The sequence below is a fragment of the Argiope bruennichi genome, chromosome 6 (genome assembly GCF_947563725.1).
Source record: "Argiope bruennichi chromosome 6, qqArgBrue1.1, whole genome shotgun sequence".
Lineage (NCBI taxonomy): Eukaryota > Metazoa > Arthropoda > Arachnida > Araneae > Araneidae > Argiope > Argiope bruennichi.
In genome coordinates this window covers 5,521,731-5,535,121 of record NC_079156.1, presented here as the reverse complement: position 1 = coordinate 5,535,121, position 13,391 = coordinate 5,521,731, and the positions used below count along the sequence as shown (strand labels likewise).

Below are 13,391 nucleotides of genomic sequence, written 5' to 3'. Positions count from 1 at the left end.
AGCTTATGAAAATTCAGTCCGTCTGCATAAATTATTTCTAAAACAATTAACTTTTAGAATTACAAAATCATATTTAGTTTTGTTTCAAACGAATTTATATAGGATGATAAGGAAAAAATAATATAAAATATTAAAAAATTAAAACGCCTGGAATATTTTGAAATTTTTAAGAATTGTCTAGATTTTAAATTTTTTAAATATATTTTGTTTCAAAGAGGGTATTTTTTTTAAGTACAGGATGGTTATAATTAAAGTTTCACTTTGAAATGATCATAAAAGGAAAACTATTGGACCAAATATTATCAAACTTGGTACTAGGTTAAAGGGGCTTATGGAAATTGCTTTTCCACCAAAAAAAGTTTGGAAACTCATCACCAGGGGGAAACTGAATATGATGACATTGGTTTTAAATGTGTTTAATCGTTTCTGAAACGTGTTACAAAGCACGTTCAATGTGGGGTCCACCATTTTCTGAAAGCAAGTTAAAACGCATTACTGCATTCTCAACACTAGCTCTTAGCTTATCAGGAGGAGCTTATTAGGCACATGTCGGTGTATCGCATCTTTCAATTCCACCAAATTGTTTGGATTATAACCATAAATAGTGCTTTTGAAATAATCCCATACCCAGAAATCACAGTGGTTGACGTCTGGTGACCGGGGATGCCAAGAAGTTCTAAGTTTCAGCCTATAATCCGTTCATTCGTGAAATATTGCTTAAGTAACTGGATGAAACATACACCAATGTCAGGTGGGACCGTAAGCCAATTAATTACAAGCAATTGCAGTTTTGCTTAACTCCACAAACAGTTTCCTTTCAGAAAAGATTAAACACATTTTAAACCGCTGTCTTCATGTCTTATTTTGTTTAACAATATTACATACAGTGCCATTCCTCCTAGTGGTTTGAACTTTTTGGGGTCGGAAAAGAAATTCCCATGACCTTTAAAAGATTACCAAGTTTGATAACATTGAGTCCTATAGTTTTCCTTTTATGACCATTTCAAAGAGGAATTTTAATTATAACCACCCTGTATATTGGACGTATTTATATTTTAATACATGTGCATTCAAAATTTCATAAACCTAATCAAATAATTCGCAAAAGCGCCTGATAGAGTTCCCCCTTCCCTAAAGAGTCTGATGTTATTTATGCCCTTTTGAAAAATATAATAGTAAAAAAATGGTAAAATAAAAATAAAAACATTTTTGAAATTCCAACTTTTGATATTCATTTCATTTTGTTTATTATCCATCCTTAGAAAATTACTTCATAAATTTTTACAGAATATTTATTCTTCAAATTCTTTCCAAATAATAGTTCATTTTGAAAAATTTTGGAATTTTAGGTCAAAAAGCATTCTATATATTAATCACCAAAAAAAAAAAAAAATTCAAAAACTCACCACCTCAATTTTCATATTGTTTTCGTTAATTTTAATTGAAAACAAATTTTAAAAATTGTCTAGAATAAAAAAATATTTCTAAATTTTCGAGAATTAAAGAATATCAAACTGATATTTTGGTTATCTTCCTCACAGATTTTGTCAAAAATTCGTTATCGATGTATAATTATGACAGCAAGATCACATATCAATTTATTTTATCGCGTGTTTGAACTATAATCTGTCGTCTGTATATCTTGTACAGACAGATGATAGACGGTCTACCCTTAGACAGCTTTGGTACAGAATTTGATGCATAATATCGAGGGTCAAAATTATGTGGAATTTTTGAATTATCGTGTTCACAAAATTTTTGTAGAAGAATTATCAGCAAAAAAATAACTGAAGTGCTTAACTGGCCTCTTTGTACTAAAGTAACATTTATTGAGAGTCTTAGTTTCGCAATTCATCATATTCTTTTTTTAGGTACAACAATTGAAGTTACTTCGGGTGGTAATAGAGGTCTCGGCACTGGTTATATAGTTGGTATTCCAATTGTCAGCATTCTATTTTTCATTTGTTTCTGGTACTGCATATGTAAATGTTGCTGTGAATGCTGTCAAAAAGAAAGACCAGGAGTCGTCGTCATGCAGTCGAATACTATGCAAGCCCAGCAACCTGCTCCTGCGCCTCAAATAATTCTTCAGCAGCCGATTATTCACCAGCAAGCACCACCTGTTTACGATGCATCGCAAAGATGGGCGCAACCTCCTCCACAATGGAATCAACCTCCACAAGGACCTCAGTGGGCGCCTCATCCCATGGGCCAACAGCAACAGTACTCGCCGAACAGCGGTTATGACAACGCTGGTTTTAACCCCGCCACAGCCCCACCTCCCTATAACACAGGAAAATATTAGCACCATTCTGATGCAACTGAACTTATGGTAAAAGACTTTAATTGCTGGTGAGATTATGAGACGCAACGAAGTGACATAAGCAACGGAAAACAGGAGACAACTGTCACTGTTGTTGTGTAACTAATACTTTTATGTAATAAAATTCTTTTGAAAACATTTTTATTGATTGAATTTTTGAAGACTAAATGTGGTAAACATTGTAAGTATTAAAATCGAAAATACTACGAAATCACAGAAAATTGATATTTTCATTAGCAGCCTCTTTGCACTATTTGGAGTACTACCATGCATTTTTCACATTTAGCCTCATTACAATGCATTTCTCGTTTACTAAATTGGTGGGAAATTTATGAGTGATGGTAAAAGTTTTATCGCTAATATCGTGAAAAGCGACGGACAATGGATGGTTTTATGGATGTTGCCGTTTTCCACCTTATCTTGAATTCTTAGATGAAAAAGTTCAGAATATTCCACAAATGAAGGCATTTGTTGATACTTCCTCCATTCAACTTGAGCTCTAAAATCTGTCCTTTCTCTTCAAATAAAGAAAGGGACGAAATCAATTCGATACATTTCTATTGAAATAACAGACCATGCACCTTTTAACCATCCGAGCGGTTAAATATTCTCAGCATCGCTTCTCCAAAAATTATATAAAATTTTACAACTGGTTATTTCAAGAAGTATCACGTCGTGAAGAGAAGTGTCCGAAAAAGGAACAAGCGAATTTCCTCTTCTCTCATTCGCATCCTCTTGAAGTTCAGTTAATCTTTGTAGTGATAGAATTTCCTTGCTTCTAATGGTTGACTGGTCGCTTCCCCCCCCCCTCCCTTCATGTAAACAAATTGTAGTTTAAACCGAGACTTCTAATCCCAAATTCGCATTTCGAAGATGCAATACTTCTTCGAAATAACATACATATGAAATAACATACATATGAAATAACATACATATGAAATAACATACATATTCAATACATACATAATATATATACACACATACATACACATATTCGATAAAATAACATACATATTCAACAATGGCTTTAATTTTTCGAAAAAAAGCTAATATCTGTCACAAATGATTACAACACCCCGAATATTGCAATCTTTCTTTTCTTAAATAAAAAATAAAATAACAAAAAATAGTTTTCAAAGATATAAATGCTTCTATTTCATGTTATAAATTAACGTTCTAGAATAATTATTAATGAATAATTGAATGAATTTAACATTGAATTAATTTAATTAGTAATGAATAATTTTTAACGGATTTAAATTTTTAACTTAATTTTAATGAATAAATTTAAAAGTAGTAAAATAAACAAATGAACAATTTTTTCAAGTATTTTTTTAATAGCTGAGTCTTACTTGCTATATTTTCTTCCCTAAAAATCTAAGTGATGATATCTGTTGTGTTAAAATGGGTAAAATCTATACTTTAACGATGAAAATTGTCTATCTTTTATTGACGATTTGCAGGAGTGTGTGTGTGCATCTGGAATACGAATAGCTTATCGATATATAGGTATGATGGCTTAAAAACGCATATGCTTGCAAATATCCTTTAGTAGTTTGATACCCTGCAATGAATGATAGCAATTTCTCTGTTTTCAGTTTAAAGTTATCCCACTGATTTTGACTAGATTGTGTGAAAAGTCCAAACTGATTGAGCAAATGTTTATAAAGATATGAAGTGATATAGCATTCATTAGGACAGCGTCTCTTTCAGTTTTTTACTTTATATTTAAACGCCTAGGCTTTTTTTTTTGTCATGAAATAAAGTAAGGCACTTTAAAGAACAAATATCATTCCCTATTATCTTGATTGACTCGTTAAATTTATTGATTTATCAAAAATTATCCAAGGTAGATAGATGTCAAGAAATTATTTCAAGATTTTAACATGATCCGTTACACTGATTGATGAAATCGTAAATAACATGAATTACGAGATAGGCGAATTTCGTTTACTATAAATGGCAAGAAGTACAAGACGACTTAATCCTTTTCGTTGTTTGTTTCAATGTTCCATGTTTCTTTCCTTGAGAAAATCCCACCTGATTGACAGCAGAAAGGCAGCGGGTCAGCATTCATAATGTTTTGGAGTAAAAATTTGATTGTCGATTTTGCAACTTTGTCTGCTAATTCATTCGCCGTAGTGCCAATGTGAGTACGGAAATCTTGTGAGTGTAAATATTGACAGAAGTTAAGTAGATGAACTGTTTAAAGATGCAAAGTTTTATATATGTTCCTGAAATCCATATATAAAACTGATTACAGACGCAAGTCGGTACATTCGAGAACAAATTAAACATCCATGATTTCAGAGGAGTTGAGTTTATTTGTGTTTTATGACACAAAGGCATCTATGATTTCAGAGGAGAACACAGAATATGGCTCACAATTTGACTTTAGCTAACCAAAACACGGCTAACGGGGCTCAAGGATTTTGATCCATTCAGGAAGATTCGTTCAACTTACCGATGTTAATTAAAAAGGGAGCTATCCGACTCTGACATCGTAAAACTCCCGAAACTGGTAAGATAACGGATTTCTAACTTTCATCCATTGAGGACGATCGAGAATATAATTTGTGAATCTTTATGTCGCATGTTGCGCAAGCGCATTCCGAAATCTGGAATACTTGATGGACAAGCATTAAATAGGCGATTGTTAAATGGTAGTAACAAGCTCACATATAAAGGATTTCATGAAATACGGAAGAAATTAGGAGGAGAGTTTCGCTTCGGTGTTTTCAAAGGGGTCCTGCATATAACTAACATATAGGAGACATCGGAATGCTCTGCAAATGCAATGCAATTCAAAATTCGTTTTGCACCGAGTCTGAGTAAACACTGAAGTAACATTTCGTCTACAAATTCGTTTATAAGGGGTATTAAACAGCCTCTTGTGGAAAGTAATAAATTTGCATAACATACAAATACTGAGTAAGACAAATGAAGTATACCCGGTAAATCAGTATACCTGGTTAATAATAGCCTGGAAATTTAAGAAGAGAATTTTGTTGTAGTAAAGAATTTTAAAAATTGTACCTCTAAGAAGAATCTAAAACATTAGGAAGTAATTTGATTGAGATGAATCTGCAAGCGAAATTGATTATGGGCATCATTTTTATTGACATCTTTTGGGAAAAACAGATTGGAAATAGCACAGAAAGTTAGAATATAAGCGGTTCATCAGTAACTGGGTTTTAATATTCGTCAAATATCCGTCAAAAGACAGGATATTGATGATTTGTATCGATCGTTTGAATCTTCAAACAACGATATCCAATTATTGTTATAGTTCAGTTTCAACTATTTTTTTTGTAATCAGTTTAAAAATTCACGAGAAATGAGATTTAAATGCTTGCATTTCACACTTAACATTTCAGTTAAATACCGGAATTTCTGCCGGAAATTTGAAAGTATTAAATTTCTGCTGCAATATGTAGCAATGCATCCTCTCGTTAATAAAATCGAAAACAGACAGCCCAAATGTACATTAGAACAAAAAAGAACTCCAAAGTAGGAATAATTTGGTTTATTAATGAACACATACTACATTACAAGATAGTTATTCAAAGCTGATTCTCTCAGCATTAAATACATTGCTATGAATAAAACATTTGATTAAGTTAGACCAGTTACATAGAAATTTAACCTTAAGGTTTGCAGTCTGCAGCCATTGATTGTAAGAAACCCAATGGAAGCAAAATATCAAAACTCGGTAAAGATAAACCGTACAGAATATTAAAATTACAAAGATAAAGAAACAGCTACAGTTAAAAAGCAAAATATGAGTAACATCTTTTCGTCGTAAGATCAAAACTCCGTTTTAAAGGATCATTACACAAGTCATAATTCATTCACATGTTTTAATACAGGTGTACATAAAATGCTCAATTCGAATAAATTTAAGATATTCCGTTTTAAATATACAATGCTCGAATTTGTCAATTTCCCTTGCAACCCAAAACACGTTTACTATATATTTAGGGCACATGTCAAAGATAATGGTAAGACAATAAATATCCCACTCAAATACGAATGAAAATATTCCATTCTTATGAAAAAATTAAACACAACCGTAGTTAATGGTACTAGCATAAAATACACAAGCACATAGAAGAACGAAACATTTATACACAAAATAACAGATAATATATAATATGCACAAAATATATAGTAATTGCACTGAATCAAATAGCAAAAATATTTTATGCATGTACAAAATTTTGGTTTAAATTTCTAATACACAAGATTTGCTATGACGACTTGATTAAGGGACTATTCGATTATATGAAAATCGAATTTCTAATTTTTGACAAGGAGAAAAGCAGCAATGTAATATTAAGTTGGGTGGCAAGAAAATTTTAATTAAATTCAAATCATTGTAGCCTAACACATTAGGAAACAATCTTTGCAAAATTCAAGTTATGTTACATAATAACGCTGAAGAAATCATAACTTTTTATTTTCGTGCGCTGAGATTCCTAATGAATAATCAGGTTTGTGATTAAATTATAAACTGCATGAAAATAACTATCTGAGCAATTATGCAATGAATGAGGGTTTCTCTACAGCACCGTTCGTCATTGAATTAAATATAGAATACATCAAACGATTAAATAGCTTCATATCGATGTGATAATACATAAAATTATCACACCGATTATTTTATTTACGGAATTTGTGTTTACGCTTTTTATGTCATAAATTCTTTGGGGTTTTTTTTATATGTATGTGTTGATATGAACAGATTTGTGTTAAAATTTTAAAAAAGAATTATCAAATCCTAATAGAATATGATTCTTAAGGCGTTTAAATAGAAATAAGATATACAGTATACATTTTAATGAATAAATATATGTAAAATTTCATAGTAAATTACAGTTATCAATTTTGATTCTTCATCTAAATACAATATTAAAGGAATATTGTCACGGAAAATTTGAAGGAAAACACGAATCTCAAAATGGCCCCCAAGACAATCTGTGCTCTTTTTGCACCCATTTCCACTGAATAAAGGAAAAGAAAATATTAGAAGTTCATTTCTTTCAACACTTCCATTCGGCAGGAAACAGACTTCAGGAGGCCAATGTACTTTGAAAATATGAAATGAGTAACAGTAAGTAAATGACGTAAATAAAATGTTGACATGGTAGCTACATTTTGAAAATAGAGAATGGAAGTACATTGTATGAATTCTTTAAAAATATTTTAGAATTAATTTAATATTTCTTTCATGCGAAAGGGAGCGGCATTGATGCGATTATGCAGTTAAATGAATGCGATCTTATCATTAATATTTTTTTTCAGATGTTTATTCGATCCCTACAGTTCTGATAACAACTTTCAGCTATCTGCATGCATAATTTATTTCACTACAAGATCATCTCTTCAAACCTGAAATATTCATTTGATATATAACACTTTAATATATTTTCATTTTATGGGTTTTCACAGTCTACTGCTATCTAGAATTAATAATCAAAGTATGCTTGTCTAATCCTAAACTGTTATGTCTCATTATTTCTAACGTCTACTTGAGAGCATTTGATCCAGCAATTCGCTCATTATAGAACAGAAATGTGGAGGTCTTTGTTTCAGTTCGAGTAGACATAACAAAGAGAAAGTGATTCGGTATATGACTTCAAAATTGCGCTTGCAGATAGAGGCGTCATTCTAAGATCAGCAGTTCGGTTGTCTGCTTATTGTTCGTTGTTGATGACAGTGACGGAAATTTCTTGGGATCTTTGGGAAAGTAAGTGGTGGTACATTCATTTTAAACTTTTCATGAAGTTGAAATTCATGTCAAATTAAGTCAGAGTGTTTTGTGGGAATGTTCATTTTACGGACAAAACAGTTCAATTCTAGAGATATAGAATCAATTAATGGTGTTAAGAAATTTATTTGGTTTGTACTTACTATAAAGAGATTTACGATTTTCGATTTTCCGATTCGATTACGACTGAAAGTAATTTAATACTTTACAGTATTAATTACTTAAATGCTTAATGAGATAAAAACTTTTTTTCTTATCTTCTTCATTTTTATATGACTGCTTTATTTTTAAATAAGTTGAGATAAATTTATGTATATTGAAAACAAGTAATTTAATAAATAAAGTTAATAATATTATTTCAAACAATTTTTCGACTAAAATAAAATAAAATAATTGCAATAGAATGATTCAGCTTTAACTGATGATAATTAAGCAATAATATGTTTATAAAATGCTTATTTAATAAAATCTAAAAAGCTTTTATTGTTTGTTGTAAATTAGAGCTTAAAGTGGAGAGAAGCGGAAGCTTTGTTTGCAAACTTTAGTTCATTGCAAGAAAACTGTTATGTTGTCAAAAATAACGGGATACATTACCTATGCCACACACATATGAATTGTTTAGTGGAAAACGGATTAATTTTATTGACAGATGCAAATGAATGAATCTCAATAATGAATTAAATTTTTTAATGAAAAATCTATATTTTTCATTTTTTTAATTATGTGTGATGTGAAACGAAATCGTTTGCCTCTCAATTTCTGAGATTAGAATTTTCTTATGCATGAAATAGTTAATATATCAATGATATTGCAATGGATATTATATAATTTTTAAACGTTTCATCAATTCTTTTGCTAAATAATTTTAAGGCGTTGTAAACAATATAAAAGATTGATGAGCATTCTGCCATGTTTTAAAATTATAACCGTGTAAACATTTACTTAGGTTGCCTTTAACCCTTTCAGTGGCTGTGGTCGCAAAAGAAGAACACCAATTTTAAAAATTTCTGTAAGAAACACTATTGGTTTTAAAACTTAAAAAATAGTTGGTAAGGTGCAATTGGTTTCTTTTCTAATAATTAGATGGCAACCCGAGCAATTTTACATTTTTTTTGGTATTAATTTTATGTTAAAAAAGTTCCTCGATTTTTTTGCCCAAAATTTGGGAATTTTTTGAGTTCTTAAGAATTGAAATTTTATCAAAATCAGTTACCCGCTTTCTTACAATATCCATGAAATTTTAAATCATAATTCTTTTGAAGCTTCTAATTAGTTTAAGAACGAACCAAAATAGTTGATTTCGGGCTGGTCTCATTTGAGGACACCACCCCTCCGGGACATCTCTTTCTTCGTTCGCTTATCTACTGTTTTGTTGCCTCATGTATCCGTGGGAAAGCTATAACTTGATATTTTTCAGGGAAGGGTGCGATGCAGGTTTAGTGTTTGAGGGGGGGGGGGGGGAGGGTATTGTCTTCGGAGACCATCCATATTTGAAGACAGAAAACATTTCTCATTTACCTTTCGTTCCTGGTTTCTAATATTTAACGCTAACTTTTAACTCTTAACTTTTTGCGATTTTTTTCCAGCAAATTTCCAAAAAAATGTGCTTAAAACACGAACAATGTGCAAAACATGTAATGTACCATTGTATATTAGACAAAAAGGCACTTTTACAAGTTTCAAATTATTTCATGCCACATAATGAGCTATTCTTGTTTTTTTTTAATTTTATTTGATATTTATCAATTTAAATTTAATTGTGAATATATATTTTGTATTAAATTGTAATGGTTCCTATATTTTATTATTTATATATGTAAGATATAATTTAGAAATTTCGAAATAAATATGTCATAAATTATATATTTAATATTTCAAATGTTTCAAATTACCTAAAACATAAATAAAAATATTTATTAACCTAAAACTATCATAATTACTGCTATTATCATAAGAAATTTGAGCAATTATTTCGAAATATTTTCTTCCATTTAGCCCTGTGGAAGGAGAAATATTGAAAAACTCACCTTGATATTGAAAAACTTTTTGATTGCAAAATCTATGTCTACACAACTTGTTAATCACATTGATTCTGTTTTTTCATCATATTTCAATGATCCACCCCTGAAACGGTTAAAGAGTTCCATAATGGAATGTCTAAATGCCCTTTAATTTAGAATTGAATAAATACAAATATTATATTTCATTGAAAAATGTTATGAAAGAGAGATTATTTTCAAAATCAAAAAAATATTGCTAATTTTTGCTTTAAAATATGTATTTCTTGATAATATGTAAGCGTAATTTTTAAAAAGTATTAATTTACTGTTGAATACATGACCTATAATTAAAGTTCCTTTTGCAAAATACTTTTCTAAAGTTCCTTCAGGGCCAAAGTAATTTTGTAAATATTCGTAAAATAAAACATTATTTCAGGAATTAAAATAGTAAGCAATGATATGAAAAATTACAAACCCATTCTTTCTTGAAAATAAGTCGACTGAATGGAAACCAGTGAAGAATGTAAGCCAAGATAGAAGAAAATACGGAAGCGACTGCAAATGCACGGCCCAATATATACATATATCTAAGAAAAACATTTCATTCCAAGGAATCTTCATTTAAGGTGATCTGATTGAATAGTAGTGGTATTCAAGAAAAATAGGGTTGTATTTTAATAGCCGAAAATAAGCAAATAAAATACCTTGTAATTTTCAAAAAACCCAAAATGACCCTCTTTGCATAGGGACAAACCTTTTTTCATAGAATCGTTCGCAGAATTATATTACATTGTAATTTCATAGGTTGCTATAAGTATTATTTTATTAATAACTAGCCGTCACAGATGATCGGTTAGTTAAATGTAAATATCCAGTACATTTCTCTTCTAAATTTAGCAGTATTGTAACTTTATTTTTATTCATTTTGTGTAAGTAACACATATCTTAAACAAAATCCTTCTTCTACTGCTTTCAACAGTGGAAGAAAGTTACGCTGTAAAATATTTTACGAAACAATGAAAATGGTTTGAATTTTTGAGCAACATTGTTGTCTATAGTTGGAAATTAAGGAAAAAATATTTTTAAAAATTGCCAAAATTCAGCAAAAATTTGTATGACTATTTAAGTGGATAATAAAAAAACAAAATTTTTTAAATTTTAAAACAGTGTAAAATTTAGTTTCGTGCTATAATATTTTCGTAGTAAAACGCTAAAAAAACAATTTTAATTAATTAAAATTTGTAAGACATCGTCCGAGATGCTCATCCTCCGAAGTATACATGTGCCGAATTTGGTCTCTAAATCGCACGGTCTGACTTGTGGAGCGTCAAAACACACACATACGTTCATTTTTATTATTAGTATAGATTATAATTATATTTTTAATTATTATTAAATATTAATGCAATATATTAAATATAAAAATATTATTACAAATTATCATTAAATATTATTTTAGAATTATTTTTGCTTTTCAAACAGTAGCAACCGATTCTATATCTTCGTTCCGAGTTTTCCTCTAGTTAGCAATATCTCTTTCTCTGTTCAGTCAGAACATATCTAGAAATAATTATTATCTTCACAAAGTTTCACACTGTGCTAAACATGATAGAGAAATCCTGACGCTGAATTTAAACATGCAATCTGTTGCCTAATTAAAAAAAAAATATTCCGACATTTAATAAACCAATCCTTTTTAAAATTTAACAATTTTTTCGAAGGCTACGAATCTTACAGTAGATATATTATTATTTCATTTTATCCAATATGAAAGTATTCTAAATTGTTTTTATGTTGCATTTGATTGATTTTCTCATTTTACTCTCTAATGGCTTGAAAAGATTCCAAATAAAATTTAAAAATGCTTCTGCATATGTCATTTTTTTTTTATTTAACACACACACAAAAAATATTTTTTTGACATAATAAACACACAGAAAATCCATCTTCTTTCATCTTCAACTTCTAAAACCTCGATGCTCTTATTTCTCATATGACTTTCTCTGATACGAAATATAGAGAAAGTATTGCAATCACCAAAAAAAATTGTGAATCTCGAGATTTTGAGGAATTTCCGCATTTAAAACCTCCTTCAGTTCGGAAAACCAGATTTTTGCCATTATGTCCGTCTCTCCGCGACAAAGAGAGCTCAAAACTGCATTGAGCTGGACGGATTGAAGATTAAATTTTCTGTATGATAATTACACGAAATTTGTATTTTATAGGTCAATGGAATTTTTCAGAAATCAAAAATTTTTCTATCAAAAGGATATATTAAATCTGCAGATGGATCGAATATCGAGCAAAATCAATTCAAAAGTCTCTCCGACCAACTGTGCAAATATGAGTTAATAGGTTATAGACAAAATAAAAAGAGATATAGGGGGATAAAATTTGGTACACAGATTTAATATCTATATTGAATACACCTATCAAATAATGAGTCAAATGCAATAAAAGGTGGATCGTCTGTTGGTCTGTACTTTCAGAAGCATGCGAACGCGATATCTCCAAAACGCAATGATTTAATTACACCAAAATTTGATATGTAAATTTTTTGACTGCAACTGTCATTCTGTGTCGAATTTTGGTTTCAATCGGTTAGGGGAAAAAATGCCTCTAAAACAAAAATTCGCTTGTATTAGAAAGTACACGAGGAAGTTTGGGGGACACGACTCCAGCTGGTTTCCAGATTTATTAAACACTCTAATATTCCATGAAACCAAATCAGAAGGCTAAAGCGAGTCCATCGTATAAGAGTTTATTTCGCACAGTGTGTTTTGACGGAACAACACACAAACTTGATGATGCAGCTTTTTCATTCGGTTTTCATTCTGAAGAAGCATGTATATTTTATGTTATAAAAAAGAATTTAAGTCTAAATAATAGTAAGGTATACTAACAATTGTCATGAAATGTTGTTGTTTGTATACTTGAAAAACTGTTACACATTTTTTTTTTTCGGTTTTTAATGAAACATTTTTTTTTACTGATATCAATTAAAACACTAAAATTTAATGTAAATATGCTTGAGTTCAGAAATTAGATCCAGTAATTGTATCTTTATCAACCTTTACTATACTATAACATGTTTCTCGTGATTTCTTGGAACAGATCCACTTAATTATTCCACATTACGCTACCTTTGTCCCTGAATATAGAGCCAGTAATTTCCCATTCGGATCCAAGTAATGAAAGATTATTATCGCTATAATAATATGAAAAAAATTAATCACATAAAATTGAAGTCATGAATGGCATTGCTCATAAACATTCTGACATATGTTGGAAATTTTGA

At 30.1% G+C, this 13,391-nt stretch overlaps 1 protein-coding gene across 2 annotated transcripts in view; it reads left to right on the top strand.

The window, feature by feature from the left end:
- Positions 1 to 2,463, top strand: part of LOC129971560 (uncharacterized) — a 31,447-nt gene extending 28,984 nt beyond the window's left edge. For both annotated transcript variants that reach the window (XM_056085441.1, XM_056085440.1), the window contains one exon: positions 1,872 to 2,463. In XM_056085441.1, coding sequence (XP_055941416.1) covers positions 1,872 to 2,305 — 434 coding nt within the window. In that variant the 3' untranslated portion in view covers positions 2,306 to 2,463. The remainder of the gene's footprint in view (positions 1 to 1,871) is intronic.
- Positions 2,464 to 13,391: the final 10,928 nt, after the last annotated feature.